The sequence below is a fragment of the Pleuronectes platessa genome, chromosome 11 (genome assembly GCF_947347685.1).
Source record: "Pleuronectes platessa chromosome 11, fPlePla1.1, whole genome shotgun sequence".
Lineage (NCBI taxonomy): Eukaryota > Metazoa > Chordata > Actinopteri > Pleuronectiformes > Pleuronectidae > Pleuronectes > Pleuronectes platessa.
In genome coordinates, this window is record NC_070636.1 from 8,989,563 (window position 1) to 9,004,744 (window position 15,182).

At 43.1% G+C, this 15,182-nt stretch overlaps 2 protein-coding genes and 1 non-coding gene across 3 annotated transcripts; 2 read left to right on the plus strand and 1 right to left on the minus strand.

Annotated features, from left to right (window-relative positions):
* The first annotated feature begins 2,887 nt into the window (after positions 1-2,887).
* stx11a (syntaxin 11a) lies at positions 2,888-7,161 on the plus strand. Its single transcript, XM_053433960.1, has 2 exons — positions 2,888-3,106; positions 4,243-7,161. Exon 2 carries the CDS (start codon positions 4,248-4,250, stop codon positions 5,127-5,129), a length of 882 nt encoding a protein of 293 aa, XP_053289935.1. The 5' UTR covers positions 2,888-3,106; positions 4,243-4,247; the 3' UTR covers positions 5,130-7,161.
* Positions 6,714-6,796, plus strand: trnal-uaa (transfer RNA leucine (anticodon UAA)). Its single transcript has one exon. It is a non-coding gene; the product is annotated as a tRNA-Leu (tRNA).
* A 1,667-nt stretch (positions 7,162-8,828) lies between the features above and the next one.
* fbxo30a (F-box protein 30a) lies at positions 8,829-14,441 on the minus strand. The gene is made up of 3 exons (XM_053433958.1): positions 14,247-14,441; positions 11,261-13,334; positions 8,829-11,148 (listed from the first exon to the last, which is right to left on the minus strand). Exons 2-3 carry the CDS (start codon positions 13,277-13,279, stop codon positions 10,945-10,947), a joined length of 2,223 nt encoding a protein of 740 aa, XP_053289933.1. The 5' UTR covers positions 13,280-13,334; positions 14,247-14,441; the 3' UTR covers positions 8,829-10,944.
* Positions 14,442-15,182: the final 741 nt, after the last annotated feature.

A 15,182-nucleotide genomic window follows, 5' to 3' on the forward strand; every position in this document is an offset into this window, starting at 1 on the left:
CATCAAACTTGCTCAAAATAAAAGTCCCCTTTGAGATGCAAAGCCACAATGACTCAAACTCACAGAGGCTGATGGGAAATTATTTATCCACTGCTGGCTGTGGAAATACCGACAAATCCCCTCGACATTTCAACCATTCACATAAAGTTCAGCTTCTTCTTCTGGCAGCCACTTGACAGTTGGTGGTTTCCCTTTGATCTGGCAGTGAAACCGAAAGTCGGTTCCGATCGCTGTCCGTGACGGTGGCAGAGCAGAGTTGACTTCCAAGCGACTTTATCATTCGTTATCTTGTTCGAGGGCTCAAACACTTTCTGTGTCAGTTTGTGATGACCCCTGACTTTTATATCACACATTGCCTTTTATTTCTCTTCCTAACACCGGCCTCTTTTCACAACCGTTCACCATATGTGTTTTCAAACAAAAAAAACACAATTATTGGCCAACAACAGCTGACCTGAGAATATATAGAGAATTGTCAATTTATCATTCATCTATAGGATGAATTTTTGCAAAGGCTTTATCTTACTGTACGTCGCTCTGTGCTTCCATGTGACACAAGAGGAATGCAGAAAGTTTTGTTTCTGAAAAGCCTTTCCTCTTAAAACCGGTGTCTCACTGATGGATAACATTGAAATAAAAATCTCTCACTAAATTTCAGTGGCCGTCACACTTCTCATTGGATTTCTATGATCCGTTTGTGCAACAGAAGGTGAAGAAACCATCTTTAGATAATTTACAATGTAGGTTAATAATGTGTTATTAGGTGGTGTTTGAGGTTGGATCTGAATTTAAAAACGGGCACAGACAGGAAACCTCAACCTGATACCGGTGGCCTATTGACATTTACTCTTGCCCATGAAGGATTCGCAGTTAAACTACTTTATAAAACCTGTGACACAATTCTCTCCTGCTTTAAAAACGTGTTTAGTCAGTCATTAACCAGATTAAATGACCTGGCAGATCAACTCATCTAAAATTACATGATACTGTAAAGCTCATTGTGCATATTGATTTCAAAAGCTGTGGGTTTTCCTGCTGTTTTGCAATAGCTTGACTGAATCCAGTCGACGTCTTCAGTCAAGCTGTGCTCTGGAGACTTAACACTCGAACAAGTCCACACTTGTTTGAGTCTAATGAGACTTTTTATGTTTATCATTGTACATTGTTTCTCTTCCATGTGTGCATATGAATGTGAATCTACCAGAAAACATTTATAATTTGACTTGTCAGTTTCTGTCTTCAGCACAGGGGAGTGAAATGGACAAAACAAAGCAGAATTAAGGTCAGAATTAAGAAAAATAAAGATTCAGACCCTATTCTAATTTTCAAATGTCTATATTTCAAATATCTCGTAATGTACAAACAGTGAAAAGGGAGCCTGGGTATAAGGGGAACCAGTTTATGTGTACCTCACTCTGCACTGTGGAAATGAACAGGGACTGAAACCTTTGCTCTTTTGCACATTTTTCCACTCTGTGGAGTTTGCTGGTTGTTATAGTTACAGTATTCAGGCCACTGCTCTCATTGTCGTACTAACAGCCTGCTTCTGCTGCCAGTGGCAACAGAAAAGGGTTATTTCAAGTTTAACTCTTTAACGACATCGTTGAGCTGAAAGATGTGAACTACCAACCCTTAAACAAAACAACACACACCACTGCAAACAAGCAGGACTCCAATGCAATCGGGGCAGATGTAGAAACGCAGGGGAGAAGCTGTGCTGCAGCGGCTGCACATGATGAACGCTCTCAGAAGGGAACTGGAGCATCAGCGTGGCAGCTCTGACCCCACAGCGCGTATCGCTCGCACACAGAACCAGTTTCTTAGCAGTGCTCTACAGGAGGTGATGTCCAGCTACAAGTAGAGGAGCAGGGGGCCGCCTTCAAAAGCATCCAGAGAAATGTCCAAAGTGCTGAAGTGTCCATTCAGGATGGAGTATAGGTGTGATGAGGGGCCACGGGGTTTAGATAAATGAAGGACCCTTCAAAACACCGTCTGGAGCTTTCAGTGCTGTAGCTGAACTGAACTGGTTTTCCAGATGTTGGTTCAGACCCAGTGAACACAGTCGATGGATCAGTGACAGTTGAACAACCGGAACATAAATGCTGAGGAGTTATTCCGGTTTCAAACATGTCACGTGAGTTAATGATAAACAATAAGGATCAACATACATGGGTCTGAGAGATTTATAACCTAGTGATATGTTTTATTCACAAACATCAGCAAATAGCCTTTTGGATTTTTTAATAGTGAATCTAAAGGAAACTGGCTTAAAATTCTTGTATAATCAAAAGCCACTGGTGTAAAGTAAATAATTGTACCCAAGCAAATGTACTGTGACCTTTGTACTTAGTAATGGTATCAATGTAGTACTTTTACTTATAATGACGTATTTTCACATTCTGCACCAGGGATGGATCCATGGGTGGGGTCCGGGGGCACTGGTCCCAGCGGAAATCTCATTGGCTCGTGAAGTGCCCCTGCAGCTGTCAGTAGTCCTTTTTTTTTTTTTTACATGAATATCCAAATAAACTAGTCAGTTACTAATAATACAGCAATAAATATGACTGTTACTTGTTGAGAAGTACACAATTTCCAAAATGTATTCAATCATGTGTGTTTTTGTTTAAAGCCAGATAGCTTACAGTAGAATGAATGACTTAGATAATGACCTTACTGAAGCAGGATAGAAATGTAATAATAATATAACCGCTGTGTGTATATCCATAAACAAAAGATAGGGACAGAAAAGATAAGAAAAACCTCAAACTCAAACACAAACTAGAGAAGTGGCGGAGAGTGTGAAATGCGGAGAGAAGGAGGCGTGATCTTCCGTGTTGGTACCTGCTGCAGCCTGTCTGACACACACACAGCGTCACTCTGAGGTAACGTGTGTGTTGGTGTGTGTGTGTGTGTTTGTGAGAGAGAGAGAGAGAGAGAGAGCGTGTGTGGGGACAGAGAGAGACCTCCTGAAACACACTTTGACTCTTGTACATGTTGAGATGTGCTCTTATAACGGAGAGAAAAAGAGGAAATTGGCATCTCTGTGGTCTCCTCTCCTGCTTCATCGACTTTGTACCATAGCACCACTAGAGGAGAACACAACAAGGTAAGTGCACATTGTTGTACGAGGCTCTTGTACACACACATACAGACCTGATAATGAAAAATAGACTCAGATAATCGATCAAGTGAATTGTGGGTCAGTCAGTCATCCCAGACTGATTTCTGTCACAGCTTGTTGTCAGGTTTTCCTTTTCCCTCATGATGCTGGCTTTTCATCACCATTGACACGCACGGTTTATTAGTGAGATTATTTTCCTTTATTGTTATCACATTTCTTCTATTAGAAAAATGAGCTGAAACAGGAACTAAGAGTCTCAAGTCGACGCCCTGTAATTGATTTGAAGGTCTGAGTTGAGGAAGTTACTCAGCAGCTTCCTTCAGAGCAGTCTAAACATAGACAGGTCCGTCTCTCTAGAAAACACATCTAACACTGCAATGAATCAGTCTTCAACAAATGGCTCTCAGATAAATGCAGATAAATGCATTGTTTTCAGTTAAGTCTTTATGTTCAAGTTTTCAAGTCTCACTATAGGATATGCGCACATATTTATTTATAATAAATATCATTAATATTTCTGTAAGACAATAGTTCATAGAAATTACAATATCAAAACAAAGAAGGTACTTATGGTCCTATAAATATACTGCGGAGCCTGTTTGTGAGTCTGTCTCTTTTCATGCAGTTTGCCACGTCCTGTGGTTCCCAACCAGGGGTTAGACTGCTCCCAGCGAAACCCATTTAAATCTGAGGGGCCATGAGTGGATATATGACAGAGAAAAGAAGAGAAATTATGTCAAATTTGGGGGTTGATCTCTTGGACTTAGTTGGAGCCGCTAACCTTCTGGAGTCTCTGGTAACTGCGCAGGGGGGGAAATAAATAGTCCAGCACATAGTCCCTCATATAATGACAACATGCTGCTTTCACTCTGGTTTTGGTAAAGTGTGAATAAACAGGATATAATGTGTAATACGATGAATTTCAATGTTTTTTGTTTTGCATCCTAACTATAAAACTGACAAATGAACCTCTAATTTCTAATTTGTTGAATACCTCCGACTGGTAGGGGGATTTTGTTGTTGCTTTACAGAAAAAAGCTTTACCTATTTAATAATTATTTTCCAAAATGTCCAACTATTTCTGTTACGAGGTCAGTAAAAGTTCCTGACTCCTCTTACAGGTGAGATGAGGGACCGGATGTGTGAGCTGCAGACTTCCAACCCCAGGTCTGCAAAGGAGGAGCAAAGGGATGAAGAGAACCACAGCCCTGAGGATGAGGAGCCCCTGGAGCAACATGCAATCGTGTTTGAGGCGGAGGACCTAATAGCCGGCATCTACAAGGAGGCCCAGGCCATGAGGAAGGAGATGCTGCTGTGCAAAATGGACGTGAAGCGTCTCGGGAAGCAGAACACCAGGTTCCTCACATCCGTCAGGAGGATAAGCAGCATCAAGCGGGACTCCAACACTCTGGGCCGGGGCATCAAGGCCCGAGGGGAGGCCATTTACGCTCGGCTGGAGAAGATGGGGAAGTTCAGCAAGCACCTTGAGGAGGAACACGGACCCACCTCAGCTATAGCTCGCATGGTGCGTTCGCAGTACGTGTCCCTGACCAACGACTTCCACGGCACCATGTCCGAGTTCAACGAGGCCGAGATGGAGCAGAGGGAGAACTGCAAGACGCGCATCCAGAGGCAGGCGGAGATCATGGGCCAGGAGGTGAGCAGGGAGCAGATAGACCAGATGATCGAGACGGGCAAGTGGAACGTCTTCTCTGACAACCTCCTCCTGGAGGGAAAATCCGCCAGGTCGGCACTCAACGAGATCGAGAACCGCCACAAGGAGCTCCTGGAGCTGGAGGGCCGCCTCAGGGAGATTCAGGAGCTTTTCTTCCAGATGGCCATCCTGGTGGAGGAACAGGGCTACATGGTGAACAACATCGAGGCCAACGTCGGAGCGACTCAGGACTACGTCGTCAAGGCTTCGGCTCAGATCAAGCAGGCTGTGAAATACAAGAGAAACAATCCGTGCAAGAAACTCTTCTGCTGTTGCTTCCCCTGCTGCAAATGAGGCAACATGATTTATTCATCAAAGTCTTTAGTCTCGATTAAAATCCTATATAATATTTTGTTATTTTACTCTGTGACACCATTTTCAAGCAGCAGCGATGTTAAAATTTCACGTCAATTATTGTCTTTATTGAGCCGGTTTCAAACCACATATTCATATGCAAACAGTGTTTAGTGAGATATGGTTTTACATTTCCTGATTGCTACTGAGTACAGCCTTTGCACGACAAGACATCTCAGCTGTTATTTTACTTTTACTCAGCCTTCTTTCCCTTTAGCTTTCTGCTTTGTAAGTTGTGTCGCAAGATATTTAAGTGATTTCCAATATTATTTACTTGTTAATAAATGTCTCCTATAGCAGCTTGTTTTAACAGCCTGAATGTAAATCTATTGCTGGAAAGTGGAACTCAATGTAAACCAGTTTCTGTTTACAGCCATTGCCTCGACCTAGAACACACAGCTGCTGATTGTGGTTAGCAGGCGGAGGAAAGACAGATTGGTGTGGATTGTGTAATACGTGTGTAGTTATCACCAGCTACAGGCCGAGAGCTTTGGGCTTCTCAAGACTCAGTGATGACACTGTCTGAGCTTCAATCCCAAGTTTCCCTGTAGCTGTTGATGATCATGACCTCTGAACCAAACAACTCAATCATATTCACTTGTTTTCATCTGTTTGTCTGTTAGTTAGTTGGTAAGTTTTACAGTTTAAGTTAACCTTTAACCTTCTATCTCATATATTTGTGGCTTCACGTCTGCACTGCTTTTTTAATTAATTTTGTCCAAAGAGAAGGTCTGCGTTTGTTTGTTTGCAGGATTACGCACAGAGTACTCAACCTATTGCCATTACATTGTATGGAGGGGTGAAGCAGGACCCAAGGAAGAACCATATCAATTCTGGTGTGGATTTGGATCAGGGTGTTGGATCTTGGAAATATTTGTCTCTTTTTTAAACATATTAAGATAGTGTATTTTTTAAACAGTTTCATAGATTTCTCCGGGAATAACTTGTTGATCTTGATGAAAATGGTGAAAAAGGGGACTGATATTTATGAGATAGGCAATTTGATCCAGATCCAAATGAAACAATGCAGATCTGGTTTATTTAAGTCTGGTTCCATAATGAGACCTGTTCAGGTTTCCCCTGATTTTCCTTTGTGTGTACATTCAGGCAGACCGACAACAGAAGAGAGAAAAGGAGAGCAGGACTTCATGTTTGCACAGCCGGCCTTGTCCCGCTGTACCGTCAGTGTAAAGATAGTGAAACTAATGAGACCTTTGTGTTTTCTGTGTGACACAGAACCTGCAGTTAGTACCTGGTTAACTGAAGCTGTGACTGGGACCATTTTACACAACATGAGAGACACTGCTGCCTCTTCTCAGTGTTGCAATGGGTGTGCAATGATTGCACTTCCTCAGCAGCAGTGTGGTTTGTGTGTGTGTGGGTGAGTGTGTGTGAGTGGGGGGCATGTTAACAGCAGCATGACTCGCTGTATTTGCACTGTGGCGTCATGGATCTACCCAGGTAAACTAGTTAGTCATGTGTCTGACTGATCATTCTGATCCTTGTATTCTATCATGAGTACAAACCAGGATGGCCGAGTGGTTAAGGCGTTGGACTTAAGATCCAATGGACAATAGTCCTCGTGGGTTCAAACCCCACTCCTGGTAACTGGTGTGCTTTTTACACTCCCCATTGTCTTTCTAATGAAAGACAATTCAGGAGGTGATTAGGAACATCTGAATACTCTGTACTCTTGCCGACTCTTACAGACTGTTTAAAAGGATAGTTCACCGAAATATGTTTTAACCTATTGTTTGCCGACAGAGGGGTGGGTGAAGTGTAAAAAACCTTTCCACAAAAACATTTCGGAGTTTCAGCAGTAAACAGCATTGCAGCAGGATTTGATACAGTTGAAGTAACTGGTGACCAATTCTTCAAACAACAGAAATGAACATGAACTGCCTCCATACTGGTCATGTGGTGTCATCCAAGTGTCTCTAATCCCCGACATTAAAATTCCACTCGAAACGAAGTCTTTGCATCGTGTTTTTAACCTGAATGTTCTCAGTGAAACTTAGACGAAAACAGCTCCGGAGAGGGATAGGCATTTTATTAAGTTTGGTCTTTCCCATTTTACGTTTGAAGAAGTGATCACCGTTGACTTCAATTGCCGGGTTCGTTTGTGACATAACGTTCTGAAGCAGTTGCTAATTATAGCAATGAGTTCATTTTCTAGGCTGATTTTATGTACCACCGACTACAGACAATCAACAAAGCTTGACAGCTTCAAAACCCGCAAAGGGGGAAACACCCCGGAACTCAGCTGACAAACTGTTCCAAGTTGACATTTTATTTCCCTTCAGGGAGTTTGGGGGTAAACACAGGCAGCACATGTCATTGTGAATGCATTATCTTGACCAAATGTAGATAATTCTGTGGCCCCCAACCACAAATATCCAAAGGACGTGTTTCATTATGCTCCTGCGATGTTTTAGAGTCAACAACAGAAAACAGCTATTTAGCTTTTGATTGTTTTGTCTGAAATGATCACATCAACACAAGCAAAAGGTGACACCAATAATTGTTTTTGTTTTTTTTGTTTTTTACAACAAAGGACAACACATGCCTTGAAATGTCCAGCAATGTCTTCTTGTTTTATCCTTTACAATATATCAGTATGCAACCTAAACACAATAGTGGAGGAATAAGCTACTGAAACATTTCCTCCTCTGTCTGATCATCTCATGGGTTTAACGCGAGGAAAGGTGAACTTGTGGTGTTCTGGCGCCATCTAGCGGTCCACCTTTGCATCAAGAGTAATCTATCACTTCTCCCATTGAAATAAAGCAGTGACCCACCGATGCCTACAATAACTGGACAGATAGAACCCTATTAGTATTCAACAACTTCAGTCCTAATCCTGCTTGTGGATTCAAGCTCCTGAAACTTTACTGTGATGAAACTAGAGCGACGGGGGGGGGGGGGGCACTAGGACCCGGGCCAGATTCTGCAAATTAAAGTGGGGTTCCCTCAGCAGTTGATGAGAGCAGGTGTGTCAGCTTTCATTCCGGCTCCTGTGATCACGCCGGTGCACGTGACGCCTCGCGGTAAACCAAACTAACCTTTGGTGTTTTCATTTGACAGGTGGGATAGCTGGTGAGGTACGAGAATGTCTGTTACTATTAAGTTGTGTTCATTTCACAGGCAAAGTGCTGGTTGCTGGTTATTTTGTATTCATTTGATATTTCCTGTATTTTAGTTAATTGGCTTGTGGTTTCATGTATAGTTTGTGTTACTCACTGATCAACTTTTAATTTCTTTTATAGAACTGATGTGAAGTGATTATAATAAACCGGCCTGTTAGGCTGTTGGCTTTGGCATTAAAGGTCACCTGTATTTACATCTATGACTAGACAGGGCTCACAAGTAAATTGTTTTGTTTACTTTCTAGACCACCAGCAGGATAAAACCTATATATACACCTCGTCCTTTGTCACGTGAGCCACTTGGCATGACATGTTTCCTCTTTGCAGTCTGATACAGTTCAGGGAGCTTTAAACAAAGGTGAAAATATTTAACCTTATTCCCTCAATGAATCTGTGTGACACAAATGTTCAAGTGTGACCCCATTAGTGAGTTGTGTGTTAGCACAGGGGTGGAAACTGAACAAGTTGCAGAGCTGAAAAAGAAGCGTCAACATTTTTAAAAACCGAGAGCCTGTTTATTAAAATGCTTCAAAATTCAAACAGGTGAAGCTGGCATATCTTGGTGAAAAACACACACTCATTCAGCAGGAGTGAAAAACAAACATAATTCGGATGAAATTCTGATACACTCCAGGTGCCTGCAAAGACCTGTCTGCATTGAAGTAAAAGAAAAACAAGAGTGTGCTGCATGTGACACACATTTCGTGATTTAAAGCTCAGGTTCCCCTTTCCACTTCATCAAATTTAAAAAGGTTAAAACTTGAGGATGAGGCTGGCTATCGGATCTGACTGAAATTCATCATGATACAAGATTTAGTTCTATGTAACAGCTCATATGAAAATATATTCGAAACGGAGACATGAGCTAGTTAAACACGTCTGCAACTGGACTGACTGATTCATTTTAAAAAGACATCAAACTCGCATGCAGAGCACAAGGGAGAAAACAAAACCTCAACATCCTTATTTCTAATGTTACAGTACATACCTTCATGTGCAAATCAATATTCCAAATACAAATCCAGACATTACAGATTCTGTCTCTTTCAAAATAAAAGTACCAGAACAAAAATAAGAAATAAACCAAAACTCAGGTCAGGACTTATTAGAATAAAATAAAAAAATAAAAAGATCAAACATTGTTTGGGCTTTAAAACAGACTTCAAAACTATCAAAAACCCCCAAAAATGTTGCCCCTCAAAGGAACATGTTTTTAACAAGTTATCAGTTTGTTGTGACATAACGTAATCTACTTAACATGTTCATGTGTCGTTAGACCTGAATACCAAATCCAAACGATTTTGATCACTCCATGTTTTAAAAAAACATTCAAACAGCTGAAGTCCTACTTCAGTTATTCCTGATGGGATGATAAACCCGAAAACATGTCATTTGTTAGTCGAGCACTGCAACACACACACACACACACACAAAGTTACGTTATAATAATACTGAGTGGTACACCAGTCGGTTGTAAGACCCCACAAGAATCAAGTCAGCGTGTCCTTCTGAGCTATTTGTTGAGCGCATACACAATCTGCTGCGAGACAAAGTTAACCCTGAGACACCAAAACATTTCAACACAGGGGACATGTAGTGCCATAAACAATGAATGTGAACATAACTAGTTATGCTAGTTACTTGAGGGAAGTGTGCGTGTGTCTGCTTTAGTCGTAAACACCTGACCGGCAGGTGTTTCTGAAGTCTGACACTGAGGGAGGGAAACAATGCTTCCTCGTCATCGTCCACAGTCGCTGATGGCTTCTTATATCCGCTGCGTTCACTCTTCTGTCACTTGCTACATATAGATTTTCTGAGACAACACCTCTCATTCTGACAAACAGGCCAGCTCATTGGTCAGAGGTCAGAGGAGAACAGAAGAGGAACCACCCTTTGTCACTGCCATAACATCAGCGCCACTTACCAAACCACAAAACTCCTCTGCTGAGTAACATCACCACCCACAGTGATACAGCTTGATCATCCTGCACAATGGGTGGACAGTGGGCAGAACTACTACAGATGTTTGGTCAGTCGTAACATGTAGAATTAAAGCCATGAATTCTATGAGCTCTAAGCAGCACACACACACACGATCACTCACTATCAGGATACAATATAAAAACCGTGCAAGATAACAGTAAACTGTTACAGCTGGAAGCAGTAAAGAAATCTCACTGAGATGTTCTCAACAACCCCAAGATTAGAAAATCAAGTGTATTGCAATTTAAGGCTCTACTCTTACCTCCAGTGTAGCAAAGAACTGACTTATCAATATAAAAATAAAAAAAATCTACATCATAACATCTGGTTATTTACACTGTCAGAGTAGATAATAGTAGAACTTCAGTACAATGGTATTCCTAAATCCCTCATGAAATACAAGGCTAGTGATAAAATGTTATTGTGACCCTCCTGATCTGTGTTTGTAGGAACATCAGCTCACTGGCTGGCTGGCTTAGTCTTACTTATAGGAGTGAACCAAATAACATCCAACCAGAAGTTTGTTAGTATTCTTTTTAAGGCTGGAAGAAACTAACATCTGTAAACACAGAAACACTGGAAGAACTCTGATGGTCTCAGAAATGTCCAAACACTGACTTCTTCTCTTATGCTACTGGTTTGAGAACTGAGCGTAAACATCTCCCCTCTTTCGTGAGCTCTCTAGTGAAACACATGCACGGCAGAGGGATGGCCTCCTCCCGGCGAGTGATTTTGTTGAACTTGCACTTCTTGAGGTGGTCGGCCATGCTGGCGATGTTGGCAAACTTCCATTCGTTCACTGTACCGAAAGCCGTGCTGAATCTCCACACCTGAACAAAAACAGGATTGCTCTGTTACTTTTCATGCAGTGAGCACAGCTATACATTGTTTCCACACAACAGATTAGTGAGAATGCTATAAAATATGTGCAAAAAGACTAACCTTATCTGTGATCTGCCATGAATTAGAACCATCAGCACGCCGTTTCTTGTCCCACAGCAGGACGACCATGCCACGCATCTGGAGCAGACTGGCACACACGTCCCTCATGGTGCGGGACGCCCTGGATAGTTGGCACAAGCTGAAACTGTCCAGGAAGCTTGCTACATGTTGCAGTATCTCGAATGGAAGACCGCTGAACTGATCGCACTGATCAACAAAGTGGCAGGTGTTTCTTGGGAAGTTTTCTCCAGTTCTTAAAGGTAGACCAGGTCTAACCCCAAAGGACCCGAGGTGCCTGTCGTGGATGATTCGGAAGCCCTGTACCGACGGGCAGAATCGTCTTTGGGAGAAGGTGCAGCCATAGTAGGCCAAGGGGCAGCGTTGTTCCATCCAGCCATTAAGTCCAGCGTGGATATCTCCGTGTACGTTTTTGAAATGAGACGAGAACTCATCCCTCCGGAACAACTGCCCACAGACAAAAGTGAACATGGAGCGCTGTTTGGTTTGGTATCGAGCCACACATTCGAGCACTAGGTCCAGCCTGAGGGTGTGGAAGGGGCTTGGGTTGGAAAGCTGTGGGCTGGCGTGATCACAGGCAGAGGCGGAAGCAATGTCCCCCACCATGGTGTTGGTAGCAAGAATGGCTGAAGGGAAGGAGAACGTCTGAGTACCAAAGTCAATGTGATAGCCATCCACAAATCTGCTGTCTGAGATGCCTCTGCCTCCTGGAGAATCACCGAGGCAAAAGAGCAGAGCTGCAGTGATGAGGTCGATGCCGTGGAGACCCAAGGGGTCGTCCGCTACCTCCAGGTCAGACGTATCTACTGACTTGTCCTCCATCTTTGCTCGAAACAAGTATGGGTCTGACAACAGAGCCCGACGTCCATTAAATGTAAACATGCTAATACCTCTAAGGACTTCTACACTCTGTAGTTTACGCTCCAAGCACCTATACCTGAGTTCACTGGGTAAGTGTTGCACTTGCAAGAAGTTATTTCTCACATGATCGGACAGCAGCAATGGCATAGGGGGTGAGAGTGGTGCTTGTTGGGGCACGGGAGGCCCCAGAGCTACGAGGGGCATGTAATTCTGAGGCAGCTCTGGCCAGATGAGGTTGGAATCATTAACTGGCTCCTGGATAATATCTTCCTTTTCCTCAAAAAACAACTCTACAAAATCATTTTCTTGTCCCCAGCCGATTCCATCTTCTTCTCTATGTGTGTTCACAGCAAAGTCGACCCCACCCACTGCTCCAAGCTCACACTCTGAATCAGAGTCGCTCTCCTGCATATCTACATTCTTTCCACCCTCTGCAACGTAAACATTATGGTTATCACCATTTTCTCCGTTGTGGAGGGCTCCATTCTTATCAGTCTTTTCCCCATTTAGATTCCCAACAATTACATCAATATCCGCAGAATTAGTGAGAATGTCCAGAGCCGCTGCCAAGTTTCTACTAGTCTCTGACGAGGTGCTGTACAGCTCAGTATAGGGCTCCTCTTCCATTTCCACAGCTCTATTGCCTAACACTGTCTCTGGTAAACTTGACGCCGTCGCCATCTTGTCATTTTCATCTGCTCCTTTAAATCCAATCTTTGACACAGTGGTCGTAACCTTCAGGGACTCTAAAAGCATCCGCTGGTCCTGCAGGGCCAAGGCCATGTCTAGCTGCTCCACCTCATCAACGTCTTTGCTCAAGTTCTCATAGGACTGGCGATCAGCATAGCTCACGGGCCAGCGGTTCCACTCCATCGTACAACACACTATACTCGCTGGGCAGGTCTCCAGGTGCTTTGCCATCCTGATCCTTGCGATTGAGAAGGGGCAGCCGAACCCACTGTTGAGGCACGGCGCCCGCTCGTACGGACACAGCAGGCGATGTTCCTCAAGTTTGCACGAGTGAAAAACTGCCCCGCAGACCAGAGGACAGCACATGAGGTCACATGAAACCCCCGCTTCTGGTCTTACCATGCATCTTCTTTTGATGCATTTAAGGCAGTGGGGGTGCAGGTGCTCCATTTTGCTCCCTGTGTCGCTCTGTGTCCGAGAGGGAAAAGGGGTGAGGTGTTCAACCCTGTAACAAAATCAGCAAAGTCACATATTATTCACAGCTCTGGAGACATAACAATCGAGTCATGGTTACAGTAACATTTGAGAGGCACATGGAGCCCTCAGCTGGGGCACGCTGGTGTAACATTACCCCATAGAGGTACACACTGTCCCGACACACGTGAGCTCCAATGCCCTGTCACTCACCCCCACACATGTTTGCTCCCCGTCTGTGTCTGTTTACTGCATATTCCCGGCAGATCAGTATCATTTCACAACACCCGTCTTAGATTTCCTGGTGACACAAGTTCTTTCAAACCTTTGGGGGCAAACCTGACCCCTCAACTTTAAGATCTCAGACCGGAGTTCAGTGACAGGCGAGACAAACCCTTTAGAATGTCCACTTGTTGTTCAAACTGTTTGTCCCCCCCCGAGCCGCCACAGGTCTGTGAGGTAAATACCTCTGAATCATTAGCTTCGGGTTTATTTTGGTGGTGTTGCTTGCGGAGGGGATAATGAGCACTGGGCTCAAAGGACACCAAACAATAATTAAAGTCCCCCAACAATGCTGCAAGGCCGAGCAGCACTGCCAAACAGGAGGACTATTGTTCTAAGTCCTTGCAGCCACTGCCAATAACAGCTAGCAGGCTAAATTACGCAAGCAAGATTAGCAAACAGCTAAAAACACAAACAACTCAGAAGCCGGTTCTTCCAATTCCGCCCGTTTACAGTCGTATTACCGATTATACTCCCGAGGTGTGTCAACGTATGAAATGTTGTCATGACAAATGTGCAGCAGAAAGAGCGAAGTGTCAAGTCTTCGAAGTTTGTGCAGTTAAACAAAAGAAACACAAACAACATGGCCAGCCAGCCATGCTAGCATTAGCAGCTACACTTCGTTAGCCTCGCTAGCTACTCGCTTGTAGAAGCCTCTTACCCGAGTTACGGGGATTTCCCGGTGCTTGATTTGTATCTTCACTTGTGCTCGGCTCCGTGTTCTTCCACAGAAACACCGTCACCGCGTTATCGACCGAGTCCGGAGCTCTTTTTCCAACAGGAGCCGGTGAATGTGCAGCTGCTGCGGCTCCGCTGCTTCTGCGTCTGTCGGTGTCTGTGTTGTTTGGTGCGGAGGGGCATGACGCTGCTTCTACGTCATCACGCAAAGGGACCAGTCAGGTCTGTGAGAGACTGAAATAGACACAGAGGGAAAACCCCCAGTGACTGTTACACTGTTATATATACACCATATATATATATAATGCCATATTATATACAATATATATATATATATACATTTATAAATATATATTCTACATGTATGTGATGATGCTTCTGAAGTGTAATGGGTGAAGACACCAGCTAGCAAATTAAATGGTTAAAATATATAAACCTGTATATTTTGAGATCTAACTATTAAGGACACAAAATTAAGTATTAATAAATGAGGAAACATCCATTTTCCATGCAAACCGTATAATGTTTTCAAGGTTTTATGTATTCACTCTTTTTTGACCAACTGACCAACTCTTGACCAAGTATATATACACCACACTGCTTTTTGTTTGTTTGTGTTTTGTAGCTTAGCTTGACATCATAATGTCGTGGATTTATCCTCTTTTTTTGGTGTTTTTTTTAACAAACAAACAACAAAAGTTTCCTGAGGCAGCCTTGACCTAATTTTATTATTTTATGTATACCCATACATATGTATAACCTGGAATTCCTGGTTAAATATATGTTATTGTCCCATTTCTCCTTTCTCATTAAAGGCTAATATAAGACAAAGATGACCAATGAACTGATCCTTGTATTAAGACTCATATTTATCATATCTCTGTGCCACAGATTTTAGTTGTTGCAGAGAAACTGTTAA

Coding starts and splice junctions, on each gene's coding strand:
- stx11a (XM_053433960.1), top strand. CDS start 4,248: ATGAGGGACCGGATGTGTGAGCTGCAGACTTCCAACCCCAGGTCTGCA.
- fbxo30a (XM_053433958.1), bottom strand. CDS start 13,279: ATGGAGCACCTGCACCCCCACTGCCTTAAATGCATCAAAAGAAGATGC. Junction 11,149..11,260: donor CATGGCAGATCACAGATAAG/GTTAGTCTTTTT, acceptor GTTTTTGTTCAG/GTGTGGAGATTCAGCACGGC.